This window comes from Polyodon spathula, chromosome 4 (assembly GCF_017654505.1).
Source record: "Polyodon spathula isolate WHYD16114869_AA chromosome 4, ASM1765450v1, whole genome shotgun sequence".
Taxonomy (NCBI): Eukaryota; Metazoa; Chordata; class Actinopteri; order Acipenseriformes; family Polyodontidae; genus Polyodon; species Polyodon spathula.
Genome location: NC_054537.1, coordinates 38,617,868 through 38,636,052, shown reverse-complemented (window position 1 = coordinate 38,636,052; position 18,185 = coordinate 38,617,868). Strand labels below are relative to the sequence as shown.

At 41.0% G+C, this 18,185-nt stretch overlaps 1 protein-coding gene across 2 annotated transcripts in view; it reads left to right on the top strand.

Annotated features, from left to right (window-relative positions):
* The window catches only part of LOC121314518 (ras-responsive element-binding protein 1-like), a 62,804-nt gene extending 55,113 nt beyond the window's left edge, over positions 1-7,691 (top strand). For both annotated transcript variants that reach the window (XM_041247890.1, XM_041247889.1), the window contains exons 8-12: positions 1,378-1,567; positions 1,691-4,361; positions 5,238-5,402; positions 5,887-6,642; positions 6,978-7,691. In XM_041247890.1, coding sequence (XP_041103824.1) covers positions 1,378-1,567; positions 1,691-4,361; positions 5,238-5,402; positions 5,887-6,642; positions 6,978-7,447 — 4,252 coding nt within the window. In that variant the 3' untranslated portion in view covers positions 7,448-7,691. The remainder of the gene's footprint in view (positions 1-1,377; positions 1,568-1,690; positions 4,362-5,237; positions 5,403-5,886; positions 6,643-6,977) is intronic.
* Positions 7,692-18,185: the final 10,494 nt, after the last annotated feature.

The window sequence follows — 18,185 nt, the reverse complement described above, 5'->3', positions numbered from 1 at the left end:
TAGTGACATTTCTTTTTAATGTCTTAAGATTTTTTATTTGGTCACTAACTATTGAAATACTACACTGTTTTTTTTTTTTTTTTATATAGGACGGGATTAAAGCACATGTTCTTATCGAGAAGCTTAATGGTATACAAACATACTAACCCATGTGCAACTCGGTAAAGACAAATACTATACCCACACGTCTCCCGTAGACTAATTTCTACTGATAACAACTGCTCTGCATTAAAGCAGCACGACCGAAAAACAAATAAGTTTACATTTCATAAAAGATTTGTACCAATTAAGCATGTTAATGGTACACAATTGCTAGACACAGTAGAGGCAGAGCCAAGACATTGTGAAGTGACAGTGAAGATAAAACAGATTAAAGTGCTAGAGCCACCTATTCATATCCCCATAAGTAGCAGTGTGACAAGAGAGCCTGTGTGATATATACTACACAGTTGCTTCTTTCAACACTTGATGAATACAACGTTAGTGGCGGTAGAGTTGACAAGGCTATCACTGCATATGCTGGTCTCTGTGAAAAGCTTGCTGTATAGAACTTCTTAGTATAATAAGCACTTGAACAATAATGAGTGATAAAAGGAGATACTTGCTTAGAAAAACTGAAACTGTTTTTTTTTTTTTTTTTTTGGGGGGGGGGGGGGGGGGGGGGGGTTGTGTTATCGAGAATGTCTTACAGATAGGATAGGTCATGCCTTTGTAGATAGCCAGCAAAGAAAAACCTTTGTGGGTTTGATAATTGAGATGTTTTCTATCTAAAAAAAACTGTGGACCTGCAAAGCAGTATTAGTTTACTTTAAGTTCTTAGAAGTCTGAGCTCAGATTTATTTTTAAAACTCATCACACGTTCTAATCAGTGCAAGGTTCAGGGTGCTAATTGCATTCTGAAATAACTGTTAACTGTTACTTCAGTAAGATATGTTGTTGTTATTCATATTTTGTTATCAGCACCTAACTGCACTTAAATCATATTATGTCTGTTTTAAAGATTATTTGGTAATGCATAGTGTATTATTTGTAAATGTATTAAATGTAAAAAAGATTTAAATGCATATTATATGTGTACAAAACGATATCTATGTATTTGTATTTGGTCTTGTTCCAATATTGAAAGAATTTGTATATTTTAACTCTGCATTATTAATCACATTGTTATCGAACTCCATTAACCAATATATAAGTTCAATGACAGGGACTTTCCAAAACCACGAGAAACCATTTTACAACAAATTTAAATGGCTCTACAAATAGGCCTTCGATTATTTTTTTTTTTTTTTTTTTTTTTATTTATTATTATTTATTATAAGTGTGTGTATATTATTCTAAGGGAGGAATAAGTGAAAAATGCCTTTTCTTTTGTTCAAGGTGTGACCTGTGCTGCATCACATTCCGTACCCATCGTGGTCTGCTGCGACATAATGTCGTTATCCACAAGCAGCTCCCCACAGACCCTTCAGGCAAGCCATTCATCCAGAACAACCCCTTGCTTCCAGTGGGCTTCAATGATCTGGCATTCATTGACTTCTCCTGTCGAAAATTTCCAAACATCGCCCAGGTACCAATTACCAGGACAATTCCCATTAATCCAAAACATCCCCATATATTTTTGGTGAAAACATTGTGTACTGTTTCTGTTTTTAAGTCTTCTCTTGCTTGATTTTTTTTTTTTTTAATACAGGTCTGGTGCGAAACAAACCTGAGAAGATGCACTAGCAAATTTCACCGGTTTGTTTGTGAAACGTGCAATAAGGCTTTCCCTCTGCAATCAGCCCTTGGCCTCCACTTGGAAACCCACAAAGGACCTCAAGAAGGCGGCAAAACCAAACCCAAGAAGGACTCTTCAGCTCAAGTGGAAAAGAAGAGCTTCATGGCATCTCTGGGTTTGCAGCACATCTCGGAAGTAAAACCAGCCGAGGAGGACGAGATGTGTGCTGAGCTGGAGAATATCAAAGTAATACGGGTTGAACCGCCCAAGTCTAACCTACCTCAGGAGGCCAACTGCGCCACCGGGATGAACCTTCCTCTCCCGTCACAGTTCGCTCAGAACAACATGAACGTTCTGTCGCTGCAACCCTTTCAGAAGGGCTTCATCATCCATCCCGATAACAATATAGTGGTGAAGCCCATCTCCATTGAGTCAGGGGTGGAACTGGCTGACATCCAACAGATCCTCAAGATATCTTCCTCTGCGCCTACACATATCAGTCTTCCCCCTCTTTCCCAGGCCCCTCCCACTCTGACACAGTCTATCTACAAGCAGATGCCAACTCTGAAGCCAAAGCCTTTGGTGACCCCCCGTACAATGGTGACAGCCTCCACCCCGCCCCCTCTCATGAATGCCCAGCAGGCCTCACCAGGCTGTATCAGTCCTAGCCTACCCCCTCCACCCCTCCAGCTCCTTAAGAGCCCAGTGGAGTCATCCTCCAGCAACGAGAGCCTGCAACACCAGCCAGTGCAAGAACCCAACTCCTCTCAGCTGCAGGTTAAGACAGAGCCCACAGAGATGAAGACACAGCTAGAAAAGGACAGCATCATCGATGCCCTAATGCCTATGGAAGTTGAGAGGAAAATCAAGCAGGAAGTGAGTGAGGAAGACCTTAAGGCCATCATGGCAGAGACAGCCAGCAAGAAGGGCTCGTGTGTAAGAAAAGGAGTTTACCCATGTCGCTTCTGTGACCAGGTCTTTGCATTCTCCGGTGTTCTCAGGGCTCACATCCGCTATCATCTGGGCATCTCACCTTACCAGTGCAACATCTGTGACTACATTGCCCCCGACAAGGCTACACTCATCCGCCATCTGCGTACACACAGCGGAGAGAGGCCCTATATCTGCCGCATCTGCCACTACCCCTTCAGTGTCAAAGCAAATTGCGAAAGGCACCTACGCAAGAAACATATGAAGGTCACGCGCAAGGAGATTGAGAAGAACATTGAGTATGTGTCCTGCTCCACAACTGACCTGCCCGAGACTATGTGCACCGTCCCTGAGACTGCTTGCCGGTACTGCGGGAATGACCTCAAGAACTACCGGGCTCTGCAAATCCACATGAGAACCCATAACGGGTGTCAGAAGAAGCCATTTGAGTGTAAAGAGTGTGGTGCTGCCTTCTTGGCCAAGAGGAATTGTATTCACCACCTCCTCAAGCAACACCCTCAAGTTCAAGAAAAAGAGATTGAGGACCACATCTCTACCACAGATCCGACTGCTGAAGTGAACAAGGCTGGGTCCCCCACACCTAACCCCAACCCCAGTGAGCAGTCATCCTACCCTCTTCCCCAGAACGGACTGGTTTCGGGTGGTTTTATCCCGCACCCTATCAAGATTGAGCCTGTGAGCTGCTTCTCTGCAGACCTGGATCAGCCTCTGGATTTTTCCAACAAGAGCAAAAGCTCTGGATTTGTTACCATCCAGCAGGAGAGCCGCATTCACTCGCCCCAGCTCTCCCGGTTTCATGACAGTTCCATGGAGCCCATTGACCTCTCTATCCCAAAGAGCACTGGTAAAATGACAGCAGAATCACCAACAGAGATTAAGAAAGAGCAGCCCTCGTCTGTGACTGACTATCTCTTCCCATCCCACACAGTTTTCCTAGGGAAAAGTGACCTGGACAAACCCATGGTGGCGAAAAATTCCCAAGCCACTTTACAAGCCCCATTTCAGCTCTCTCTTCCCATGGCTTCTTCGGTTGTGATTAACAACTCCACACTGCTACGACCCATAAGGCCCAAACCATTGCCGTCTAAGCCTGGCATGTCAAAGGAGTTACCCCCCTTGGCTTCCATAGCTCAAATCATCTCCTCTGTGTCCTCTGCTCCTGCCCTCCTGAAGAGAGAAGCTCCCACTGCTAGTACCAATGCAGTCAGTGGCACCCCAGAAACAGAGAAGAATGCAAAACTGAAGGGACTGCTCTCAGTCACTCCAATGCACTCTGATGCTCCTAATGATCCCAGTCTGTTGGCCGACAGCCCAGATGCTTCCCAGGATGACTCTCCATTGTGCATGTCTAAGAAAAGGGGCAAAAAGAGAGCAACAAGAAACAAACCCAAAGCCACCAGCACCAATGTGGTGGACCTGGAGTCCAGTGGAGAGTTTGCCAGCATCGAGAAGATGCTTGCAACCACTGACACCAATAAATTCAGCCCATATCTGCAGTGCACCTCAGACATCAAAGAAGAGATGGACAGGAGGAATATGAGCAGCGAGGATGAGAAGGAGGTGCCAGATGAAAAGCTTATGAAAGGGAAGAAGAATGCCTATTCCAACTCCCTACAGAAGATCACCTGTCCCTTTTGCCCCAGAGTCTTTCCATGGGCCAGCTCACTGCAGCGCCATATGCTGACTCATACAGGTATGGTAACTCCTTGTTAACATAATTCCTTGTTCTTTGTATGTTCAGAACATAGTACAAAATACCCTACATCTCCACAACCTTTGATTTGTCTTTATGATGATGGTAGGTAGCACGCTTGTTCTTTTTTCTAATAAAATATCACAGGTGGTTTGGTTTATTGCTCTGCCAAGGTGACTGGCACCCTTCAGACTTTGATTAGTAAGGTTTTTGAAAATGTGTTAACCTGGGTATGTTTGTGTTGCTGTTCTGTATGGTTTGGAAACAAGCATGTCTTGAATGAGATTTTACATTATTTTCATTTGAGTGAATAGTTGCTGGAGATGAAGAAATATGCCATGCAGTTAAGAAACACTGAAAATGTTACCAGAGTTCTCTGTCTAAGCAGTAATTATCATAAATAATTAACCGAAGATAGGCCTCTTACAACTAATACATTATCTACAGCGTGTTCAAAGTGCACAGCAACTCAAAAGCTGAACTTTATGGCTGTGTTTATGGGCCGTTCTCAAACATGTGAAAGAGGGCCTATCTACTACACAGTAGCTAACCAAATGTGCGAGTTAAACGTTCAAAATGTTCACATCATTCCTTCTGCAGCTCTTAATGTCCATACCCAGTGTTACCTTTTGGCCATGGTCAGGGATTCATTAATCCATCATTGTCATTTTTCCATCAAGTTTTCATGTCATTTCCTTTTTACCTGTGAAAGTGAGACACCCACAGGGTAAATGTTTTCTCAGGGTCACAAAGTAGTACTTTTCAAGAAATTGCATGTTACAATCATTGACCTTTTTTAAAAAAATGTGTTTTATTTTGATACGTAACAGTGGACAGTGGTCACGTTTATAATCTGTTCATTTTCTTGTGCTGTAGGCCAGAAGCCCTACCCCTGTCCAAAGTGTGATGCCTATTTTTCCACCAAGTCTAACTGTGAGCGCCACCTGTTGCGTAAACATGGAGTTGCCAATCGCTCGTTGAGAAGAAATGGCGCGATCCCCAAATCTAAAGTTGATGATGAAGGATCACAAGAAAGTGCAGGTAAATAACACTTTTAAAAACCTAGCATTAATACCAAAGGCTCCTGTATCAAAAACACCTGGTAAGCAGGTCAAGTTTACTGTTTGCCTGAAATCTCCTCCCCAAGTACAAGCTAACTGCAAGATAGCAGTGTTTATTGAAGTACTGTAAATAAGAAAATAAAAATACTTTTAAAAAAGAGTAAATCTTACCTTAAATGTAAAATGTGTTTCCAATTCTTTGAGATTCCACAAATGTTTAAATGTTGGAGCCTAAGGATGTTTTCAAATTTAAAAATAATATTGTTATGGAATTATTGTCCCTGTGTATAGAATCAATGTTTCTCAAACATGCTGAGATATTCCATTATGTAGGTATATGCTGCCATCTAGTGGCGTGAATTAAATATTAAGTAATTCCAATTCAAGTAGAAATGTAAAAAGCAACGTTTAGTCCATATAATTTGAGGAAAAAGTCTTTGATTAATCTGATCATATTGTTTTAGAGAGTAATTCGGAACCAGAATTGACATCAGAAGATGTACTCGATCTGACCACTTGTCAAAAGGAGCATGCAGAGTGTCTGCAAGGAAATTCAGAAAACAAGGATGAACCGAAGGACGCTGCTGTTGAAGAGCAAGAGCCTGATGAAATGGAGACTGACCCCAGGCCCCAGACAGAGGACCCAGAAGATGACACCCAAAGCAACAAAAGCCTGGACTTGAATTTTGCAAGCAAGCTGATTGACTTCAAGCTGTCTGAAGGAGACCAGAGTGGTGGCTGCAGTTCCCAAGATGACACAAAACACACATGTGGCAGCTGTGGAAAGAGCTTCAAATTCGCTGCTACGCTGACCCGCCATGAGAAAGTGCACTCAGCCAAGGGCCAGGACAAAGGCAGGAGTGGGAGAAAATTAACCAGGAAGTCTGCTGAGGCTACTACAGATGACGTGGCTCAGGAGACAGATACATTCAGGGAGAAGGAGGCTGAGAGCCTGGAAAGAACAAAGGAAAACACCTTGGGAGCTGAAAGGGAAAGCGAGGAGAACGTCAGCTGTGCGGAGAGTGCTTCAGAGGATGAGTCGCCGACAGAGAAAGCAAATGACGAGAAAAGCGACGAAGACAGCAGCAACCAGAAGGAACCAAAGACAGGTGGGGCCGGAGGAACAAATAAAGCAGACAAGAGGAAGAAAATCTGCAGTGTTTGTAACAAGCGATTTTGGTCCCTGCAGGATCTGACACGACACATGAGATCTCATACAGGTAAAGAAAATATTCAAATATTATCAGAAATTAAAAAAATACACAGTTGCATCAATAGAATTAATAAAATGTGTTTATTAATTTAGTGGAAACATTTCAGTTTTTTTTTTTTTAGTCGTAATGAAAATGACCCCATTTTCCTGTTTTGTTTTAGTGGGTTGAACCAGAACATAAAACACAATATAGGTCAGGCTAGGTAGGTAATAGAGGCTCCTAATCCCAAAGAGTCCAGTACTTATTACACAAATAACAATCAAGTAGAGTTAAAGCAGCAAGCTGTCTGTGCTGAGACTGTCACCCACCCTGCTGACACTGTTCCTTCGTTGTTGTTCAAGGTGAGAGACCCTACAGATGCCAGACGTGTGAGCGCACTTTCACACTGAAGCACAGCCTGGTGCGACACCAGCGCATCCACCAGAAGATGCGTGGGAGTGAAGAGGAGGGGGCCGGCAGCGAGAGCGAGTCGGCACACAGTGGCACCAGCCCACCCTCTGAGAACGAGTGCGAGATCATCACCAGCATTACTACCCTGGATGAGCCGTCGACAGGCACCTCGACTGCCGCCGCCACCACCACCACCGCCAGCCAGCCTTCACCTAGGGCTGAGAAATCCTCGGAGCAAGAGGGGGAGGCAGAGGAGGCGGAGGAAGAAATGGGGCAAGGTCAGAGTGAGTCTGCAACCAAGTCTGCCGCTGAGACACCAAGCAACTTCATTCAAGATCTGCTGGACATGCACAGCAAGCCCACTATAAATCACATCCTTCCATCCAACGAGCCTGCACCACATCTTTTGGAAGTAGAGTGACTGCAATACCTGTGTGAATATTCAGAAAGCACTGCTTTTATTTCTGCTACAGCTGGCAATAGGAGTAGATACACAGTGCCATAAATGTTATGTCAAAAACTGTGGACTGTATTCTGTTTGGAGTGCCTTACTACTTTTCTAGATCTTTGTATCAAATAAAATATTATGAATATAATTTTTTTAAATAGCATTTTATGTAATTTTCCTAAAGAAATGAACTTATTGAAGCATTAAGAATGATTTACAGTACCTATTTTGTGTGTGATTGAAAATATATATTATATATATATTGATATATATATATATATTATATATATACTGCTATATATATATATATTTTTTTAATGCAGCCTTTCTTAATCTGCTGAAGCTACAAATGTTTATTTTTTGGTCTGGAGCTCCAAAATTAAGGCTTGAATATGACTGCACATAACTGGAAAACAAATAAAACAGAAATATATGGAGGGAAAAGGATTTCTCAGTATTGTAATCCTTTTGCTAAAGAGGGTTTTTTCATGAAACTGATATACTGAATGGGTTGGGGTGGGGTGCGGTTTTAAAATGGAATCCGAATAATATAATATCTACAGTTCACAGCTTAGCTGTTCTTTTTTAATGTATATTTTTTTTTCAGTAATGTAAGAATTTGATATTCTCTTTTACCAGAGAAATGTGGGCAATATTTGCCTGTTATGTCATTTAAAAAACCTAGCCTTTATGTACCATGTCTTTCTAGTTCACTGATATAATACATTTTTTTTTGTATAAAAACTATGTTGGTTGGGTGGGTGTTTGGGTTCAGTGGCTTAGGGATTTGCAAGCAGGTCAGCTTTCCAAATGTGCAGTTTGGAGGGGGGGGGGGGGCTGCAGGGCAGGAATTCAGCAGAGACATTGGAAGGAGCTACTAAGGATCTTTATGAACAGAATCTGTTCAAGTAGAGCTGAGCTGGTGGCTGGATGTGCGAGGACTGTTAAGTCTTCCAATTTTTTTGTTTGTTTTGTTTAAAACCGATTCTGCAATGCTCACAATCTGGAAGCAGGATCTTGCTCTGTTTAAAAAGCATGGGGAAACACTATACTTAAGGGTTTATGTTTGGTACTTGAAAAATGTATCCTACTGTCACTCTACATTTAGTCTACTGTACAGTATTATAGCTGTGCATTGCCTTTATAGTGTTATTAATTATGAAAGAAAATAACCTGGGTGTTTTTTTTTTTTTTTTTTTTAAAGAATCCTAATTTTCTTAAGGCTCAAAAAGGCTAACAGATTTAGGAAACTCCTTATTTTCATACACCCACAGCAATAATAAATCTGGCACCAACCAAAAAAAAAAGGAAAGGTGATGAATATATTTTCCTTTAAAATGAACCCATCAAAAGATGGGTAAATGTATTTGCATTTAATACGTTCCCAAATATACATGCCCAGTAATCTGGGGAGAAGCCATTAATCAAGCGTGTGCTGCAAGATATTTATTTACAAATCACAGCAAATGATGAAATGGGGGGAAAAAAATTGTCTCCCTGTGTCAAACTCATGCTAGCAATAATCACTGTTGATTTGAAGCTTTACTTAGACCTTTATCTATATTAGTAGGTCATGTGGTCTTGTCACATTTTTGTCATTATTATTAGATTGACTGAGAAATGTATTTTGTTTTCTCAAATATATAAAAATAAACTGTGAAATGTATCATGTGTTAAACTATGGGTGAATCTTAGACTAGTTTTGCATGTCAACCTAATTTTGTTATTTTTATTATTTTGTTTGTTTCTCCTTTTATGTTTATTTCTTCTCTCAGGGCTTTTACAGTATGCATATTCAAAAATGTTCAATTTTAATCATCACCCCCCCACCCCGAGTTGCAAATGGAAATAATTCAATCACTACATTAAGCACTTGACTGTGAAAATACACGCCACAAAAGCAAAACAAAACCTTTGGTGTTGATTGGGTGCTTGGAGGTGGCAGTTTCACTTCACTGTACTGCGTTTTAACAGTTCTTAGAAAAATGCTTGTTGCTTTTCTCTGCTCAAGAAGGTATCAGTTTGATGATTGTGTAACCAATGAATTGCCATTAAATCACTGTTGAAGTTTAGAATCCATATTAATGTAAAGGGAACTCACACTGCTGCTACGTGCATATCAGACTGGTTAACGCCACATGAACAGAGCATCACATGCTGTGCGTTGGTACTTTACTTTCCTTGGTATTAAATTGTACAGTACTTTCAGAATTCTAAGCTGTTCTGTATCAAATCATTTAAACAATAAAGGTATATAAACTAATGGTGCTTGTGCTGGGTCTCTAATTTACTTTATTACTGTATGCAGCTACATCATAATGAGGGAACTACTTGTAATGGTTCTGAAGCAAAATGAAGGGCCTACAATGTAAAATACATTGTTGTTCTTGGAGGTGTTAAACACATTACCAAACATGAGTTTTTAATAGTTTAATGAATATCACATTAATTCATCAAAATGGACTATTTAAATAAATCATGAGTTGAAGCTCTGAGAGGGAGGAGTGCGTGATGGAAGAAATGACACAAGTTTCAAGAGTTTTAATGAATCACACAGTGTATTGGGTTCACACAGGTGGTCGTGTAACACACTATTTACAAAAACAACAATCTTTTCCATCCCCCGATCTTTCGTGCCATTCTTGAGGGGTAATGTGGTCGTGTACCGACCCTGTGTTTGTTCCCCGGTCTCCAGCAATCCTCTTCTCGGCTCTGGTTTTAGAAACTCTCGTGAGACACAATAACAACAACAACAGTGTCAGCTCTGTCTGCATTACTGTGAACACCACGCGACCAGACTCCACCTCCAGCCAGGGATCTCTCGCTATTCCACACAGTCTCCTTATGTACCAGAGGCCAAGCCTTTATAAATCTGTCACAGCCAACAGCCACTGCAACCATTAAAGTGAGGTCATAGGAGCAGCTTCCTTTAGTGCCTCCACCTTTCGGGAGGTCAGATTTCTCTCGAAATGAGAAGGGTTGCAGTGACAAGTATCATCTTGTCACCTGGGCCTCAATCCTTCATAGTTGCCCATTTATTTTATTTCCATGTCAAAAATGCTTATTTTTTATTATTGATTTGTTATTCTAACAGTATTCTGACAGTTTTCAAAGTAAATTTTGCTTTATTTTTTTTAAATAAACACTTTATTGTTTTTGTGAAAAATGGAAATATATTATTTCAATGGAACTACACCGAACAAAAATATAAACGCAACATGTAAAGTGTTGGTCCCATGTTTCATAAGCTGAAATAAAAGATCCCAGAAATTTTCAGTATGCACAAAAAGCTTATTTCTCTCAAATTTTGTACACAAATTTGTTTACATCCCTGTTAGTGAGCATTATTCCTTTGCCAAGTTAATCCATCCACCTGACAGGTGTGGCATATCAAGAAGCTGATTAAACAGCATGATTATTACACAGGTGCACCTTGTGCTAGGGACAATAAAAGGCCACTCTAAAATGTGCAGTTTTGTCACACAACACAATGCCACAGAAGTTTTGAGTGAGCGTGCAATTGGCATACTGACTGCAGGAATGTCCACCAGAGCTGTTGCCAGAGAATTGAGTGTTCATTTCTCTACCATAAGCCGCCTCCAACATCGTTTTAGAGAATTTGGCAGTACGTCCAACCGGCCTCACAACCGCAGACCACGTGTAACCACGCCAGCCCAGGACCTCCACATCCGACTTCTTCACCTGTGGAATTGTCTGAGACTAGCCTCCTGGACAGCTGATGAAACTGTGGGTTTGCACAGCCAAAGAATTTCTTCACAAACTGTCAGAAACTATCTCAGGGAAGCTCATCTGCATGCTCGTCGTCCTCACCAGGGTCTTGACCTGACTACAGTTCAGCGTCGTAACCGACTTCAGTGGGCAAATGCTCACCTTCCATGGTCACTGGAGAAATATGCTCTTCACGGATGAATCCCTGTTTCAACTGTACCGGGCAGGTGGCAGACAGCGTGTATGGTGTCGTGTGGGTGAGCGGTTTGCTGATGTCAACGTTGTGAACAGAGTGCCCCATGGTGGCGGTGGGGTTATGGTATGGGCAGGCATAAGCTATGGACAACGAACACAATTGCATTTTATCGATGGCAATTTGAATGGACAGAGATACCGTGACGAGATCCTGAGGCCCATTGTCATGCCATTCATCCGCTGCCATCACCTCATGTTTCAGCATGATAATGCACGTGCCCATGTCGCAAGGATCTGTACACAATTTCTGGAAGCTGAAAATGCCCCAGTTCTTCCATGGCCTGCATACTCACCAGACATGTCACCCATTGAGCACGTTTGGGATGCTCTAGATCGACGTGTACGACAGCGTGTTCCAGTTCCCGCCAATATCCAGCAACTTTGCACAGCCATTGAAGAGGAGTGGGACAACTCTATGCAAAGGAGATATGTCGCACTGCATGAGGCAAATGGTGGTCACACCATATACTGACTGGTTTGCTGATCCATGCCCCTACCTTTTTTTTTTAAGGTATCTGTGACCAACAGATGCATATCTGTATTCCCAGTCATGTGAAATCCATAGATTAGGGCCTAATGAATTTATTTCAATTCACTGATTTCCTTATATGAACTGTAACTCAGTAAAATCTTTGAAATTGTTGCATTTTGCGTTTATATTTTTGTTCAGTGTATAATAACAAAATAACTATTTACAATTGCATCATTATAACAAAATAAATAACAATAACAATATAAATAACACCTTTTTACCAGTGTCCACTTTGTTAGAACAGCACACTGGCCTGCTTGTTTGGGTTTGGCGGTATGTGGTTCAGAAAGTGATGTCCAGTCAGTCGTAGAGGGTTGGCAGTGTTGCTTGGTCAACCCTTGGAAAACACCATGTTAGGATCTGCATACTTCTTCATCAGCTGTTCAATTACTTGCATCTGGAATTCCAAGAATTCAAGATGTGTGTGACAGAGAGTGAGAGGATCTGAGCTGTAAATCTCCCTCCTGACGCAAGAGGGCGCTAAGCAGAGGTACTTGCACACCTGGCCATCTTGTTACAGGGCGGAATGACCATATTAGGGGACAAGATTACCGTGATCAGCTGTGCTGCATTAGACAACTGGCAGGTGTGCTGAGTTGTGCTGATCATGGGGTTGAGTCTGCTGGCATATAAGGGCTGTCATTTTGCACGTGCAGAGCTTTTGGAGGTAACACGGAACCTGGGTTGCTGAGCCATTTGTTTGTTTGCTACGTGTTTTTGATTTGTTTATTGTCAGGACCGGGATCAGAGTGAGTCGTCACGACAAGGAGCTGCCACACTACTGCCAGCACTTTCATCTTGGACACCACACACCCCGCACAACTCAACTGGACATGTCAGCACCTGAGCATCTGCACTTTCCACCTCCCCGCAAGTGCTCAATAGAGCTGAGAGGAACTCGCTCTATTGGAACTTATGATTTGTATTTATTTTTTTTTGTTGCTTTGGACTGCGCCCTGTAAATAAAACACACCCTCTACCATTGCTGGTATTAGGATTATTTGCACCTGGACCAGTGACTCTGTGACATCTGTTTCATCACCACACCCACCGCACCTTCACACTGTATGTGGAAAGTTCTTCTCCAACGGCAGAAAGGCATTCCAAAGAGCCTGGTCTACAAGATGCTGAAATATTTTCTTGTAATATTTCTTCTGCTGCTTTCTTGTGGAGGGGTAAAATGAGAGCTCCTGGTCACTCTGATCTAGACCTCCCATTGTGTTATTGTAGTCACAAACCACCCTAGGCTTGACTACATCATCCCCCTGTGTGTTCAGCAGAACTGTTGTTGCAGAATTGTGGATTGTGCTCATAAGACAGTTTTTGTCTTGCCATTTCAGAGCCATCACTTTTCCACATTGAAAAGCAGCAATGTCCCCTTTCTTCAGTTTCTCCTTTGCAAAGCCTGTAGGTAAATCTTCCCTGTTGCTCCTGACTGTTCCATAAATGTCAGTTTTCTCAACCAACAAATCAGCAAGTGTAGGTGACATGTCAAAATTATGTCACACAATACCCCTTCCCCAGCAAACCGTACATCAAATGCAAAACCACTTTTGTGGAGATTGGATGTTCATTGTATTTCTCATTGTAAACTACCTTGTCCAGTGTAAACAATGAAATCACAGATGTACGCAAAGAATTTCACTCCAAATCTGGTTCTTTTTAAAGGGATATACTGTTTCCATCCCAGACACCCTTTGTACATCATCAAACGTTCATCAATGCTGACGGCTTTATCTGGTACTATAAATCAGGAAACTTGTGTCACAAATTTTAAACAGTGTCACATATCTTCCACAGTTTTGGGTTTGGGTGCGTATCGCTGTCAAATGTTGTAGCAATTCACTTGCTCCATAAAGTGGGTGTAAATTTCACCCACTTGTCCCTTTTATTAGGGTCAGTAGCCTGGCCAGGTTAAAACTCAAATTCCCATAGTTCCTTGCTATCACCTTCTGTTCATCCTCTCCCCCCATTGGCTCATTCAGATATCCACTCCTCCAATCTCAGAGCTCTTTAGAAGCCAAAACCAGTATTACAGCTGGCTATCTAGGCCAGGCAAGAACTCCCTTTTCTCTTTAGGAATCCATTTTACAAACAGCACATTACTTAATTACAGTGTAACTAACTTTATTTTAGATAAATACAGGTGCATCCATTTACTATTTTTGTGTTATTTTGTTTGGATATTTGTTTAGTTCACTTTGCTTTCTTACTCACCCGTACCTTCCACCTAACTAAATGTCTCTGCAATAAGTTGTTGTCCTTATATTTCATTTATACATTATAGTTTACAACAATAAACTGTTTGTTCGTGAAATTGACACCTCTGACGTCCCTGCTTTTGCTGTCTGTCACTCTTGCTGACTTAGTTAGTTATACATATTGGGCCAGTAGTATCTCCCTAGAGAGAACAGTACAACTGCTTCTCAGTTGTGCAGAGTGATCGTTACAATGTGTCATTATCTGTGAAGTGTAGGTACTTCATCAGCAGAATAAATCTGATTAATAAATCAGAATAAATCACTTTTGCAAAAATTGGTGTGTGAATTGTAAGTCATTTTGACCAGTACCAATCCTGACAAGGTTTCCTGACAACTCCTTATAGCATCAACAATGAAATAAATTCCCTCTTTCCATAATCTGTAGTCAGCATACATTTCTTGCTCCGAATGCGGCCGTCTAGCTGTTTTTCTAAATTCTTGTTCAGCAAATCTGTTTGTCTCTGTTATCAACTGAAACAAGGGCTCATCAAAAAACAGCTCAAAATAAACTATATATATATATATATATATAAAAAAAAAAAAAACTAGCTGGCATCTATACTCACATCCACTGTAATCTGCGATGAAGCTGTAAATGGGAATCTGGGAGGAGTGAGGATAATATTTTCCTGGTCAATTCTTGTCCACATCCTAACATTCTGCAATGAAACATCACTTTTTGTATCCTCGTTTTCACTGGATACCAGACTTTCACTGCTACTGTCATCACTGCCACTCTCCAAATCTATTGATTCATCACTTGTTCAATTTCATGATAGTTATCTTCCTCCTCAAAACCACTACTAACTGTTCTCTTCGTGCTGCAACTTGCCATTTTCTTTCTACTGCCTGCCGTGTGTTACTTGCAATGTGCTTATCGATGAATGGGCCGATCTGTAAAGCACATTTCTTAGGCACTGCTGCCATCTGCCAGTAAAAAAAACAAAACTGCACCCTTGATTTAGTACAGCACGTCAAGACTTTGCAGAAGCACAAAGAACCTCCTGCATACTATTCTGACGGGAGTGACAAATTTGGACACGCTTGTGCTCCATGTGGAAATCGCAGGATAAGCAGCTGTGTGGTTTAGCCATCTGAGATGGGCATGATTTGTTAACAGAGTGAAGGGCTGTCCCACGAGGTAGTACTGCAGGGCATTCATCACCCATTTAATTGCTAAGCACTCTTTCTCAATGACCATCTAATTTTTTTCTCTGGGAAACAGCTTACAGTTGATTTAAATTACAGGATTCTCCTTTTCCTCCACTTGCTAGGACGCACCGCCCCCAGATCAACTTCTGATACGTCAGTCTGCAAGATAAAAGACTTTAAAAAATCTGGACTTATTAATGCAGGGTCCTGAGTCAAGCATTTTTTTAACATACAGTAGTCTCTGGCTAAGAGAACACCCCTCGGGAAGCAAGCAAGTGAAGTGCTCTCTAAGACGGAGTTAGCCACAACACACAATATGAATCAATCAATAAATAAATACATATGTATTACTGTCGCACAGGCCACACGCCATGACACACGTGCATCAACATATGAAATGAACTGAAGTAAAAGCAAAACAATAGGCAAGTGTATGTTAATAAACTGTAATAATAAAGTAAAATTTATAAAGCTAAAGCAAAATAACACAGTCAAAAAGTTAAAAATTGCTATTTACTATGAAATTAGTTGGAGGGTGTGTTGGCAGAGGCAAAAATAATGTTAATAAACTTTCAAACTAAATTAACACAGCACCCCTACTCACATTACAAAATGCAACAGCAACATACAAAACATGCACAATATTTAACAAAATGGTGAAGCAACTCACCAGAACGGGAAGCACCAAATTTCTCGGTGACTTGTGTCTGATTCAGGTTTTTTTCAAGAGCTCAAACAATTACCAAATTTGTGTAGCATTTTGCCACTGGAGTATCCTGTCCATAAGCCATTGAAATATGGCTGGTGCTCCATGTAGACCAAAGGGCATTGTGCGGAATTGGAAAAAACCCTGTGGAGTGGAAAAAGCTGTCTTCTCACGGGAAGTTAGTGTCAATGGTATTTGACAATAACCTTTAGTCAGATCGAGCGTGGATATATACTGTGCCTATCCCAGTCGCTCCAGCAGATCATCTACCCAGGGATATGCGTCAAACTATGCGGGATATGCAGCGAACTATGTGGGATATGCGTCGAACTTGGGAGTGGGAATTAACCTTTCTAAAATCGTCACAGAAGCAAATTCTTCCATCTGGTTTAGTTACCAACACTACCAGACTGCACCACTTCCTCCGCGAAAGCTTGATCACCTCAAGTGCTGGCATAGCCTCCACCTCCTTTACGATATCCCTCTGTCATTCTGGTACCCGACACATTCTTTATCTCACCCTCACCTCTGGTTTCATGACTGTAGCATGTTCGATCAGATTTGTTCTACCCGGTTCTTTGAAAAAACATTAGCAAATTGATTTATTAACTTTTTTAGATCTCTTTTCTGTCCATAAGTTAGATTCTCCCCCATTGGGATGTCTATTTGTTGTTCTGTGGATGTACAGGGACCTAAATCAGCCTCCGATGGGAGAGGGGAGATGAACAATGTCTCTCTCTCTCCAAGCTTTTAGTAGATTGATGTGGTAAATCTGCTTGGCCTGGTGTCGCTCCGGCTGACAAACTTCATTATTTACAGTTTCAATTTTTCGAATTACCTCAAAGGGACCCTGCATTTTGTTAATAGTTTACACTCCTATGTGGGGAGAAACAGTAACACCCAGTCGCCCAGTTAAAATGACCACTCTTGAGCATGCTGAGATGCTTGTACATTTTCCTTTGCCTATTAGCCAATCAATTTCAGGCTATACCTCAGTTTGAGCACATACCTGACAACATTGCAGGCTCGATTTTGATTTGATGCCAAGCCTTATTTCATCAAATCCAGAATACCCCTTGACTGTCTCCCATAGAGCAACTCAAATGGAGAGAAGCCGGTGGACGAGCAAACAGAAGGAAGGAAACATTTTAACCCCATTTCTTTGTATCTCTTTCCACAAAGCATCTCAGCATTGGTTTTAGGGTTCTATTAAAATGCTCTACCAAACCATCTGTCTGGATAGCGTGTACCTTGAGCAACTTACATATTTGCTGGATGCACTCTGACATAAACGAAGTAACTTGGTCAGTGAGTATCTCCTTCAGTATATCCACTGGTGAAAGCATTTTTACCAATTTGTCCACCACAGACTGTGCACTGATACTGCGCATAGGAACAGCTTCAGGGTAACAAGTCGCATAGTCCACAATAACTAAATAATGAACCGATACCCTGAGTCTGTTCAATCCAAGGGCCTCACGAGATCTACTCCAGTACGATCAAACAGAGGCAGTTAATTGGTAGAGATATATATATATATATATATATATATATATATATATATATATATATATATATATATATATATATATATATATATATATATCACTTCAGGGGTTTAAATAATACAAGCTATAAGTTTGAATTTCTAGACATTATGACAATACAAGATGAAAGCTAGCCGTCCAGAAAAGTGAACTTATCAAAAGGTGGGGTGCACACAACATTTCCGAGCACTTTTGAGTCTTTAACTTCATGATGTACTTGGTACAAGTTTTGTTACATTAACAGTGGAAAATATGTTCATAATGTGTTGACTGCTTTTACATAGGAACACTTAATTAAAGTAGGTAAATGGCTTTTAAATCAATTCCCATTAAAGGGGTAGCTGAAGGCTTTGCCCATGTGTTTTTATAATTGTTAATGACACCAAGACCTTTACAGATGGTAAGTTATTTGAAAAAACAAACTATACTAAACGGTATGTGGAGAAAAAATAAATATACATATCTATGTCCTTATTGATATAGTATATGGAAGAGCTGTTTATTTATTATGCAGTATTGAAATGTTAAA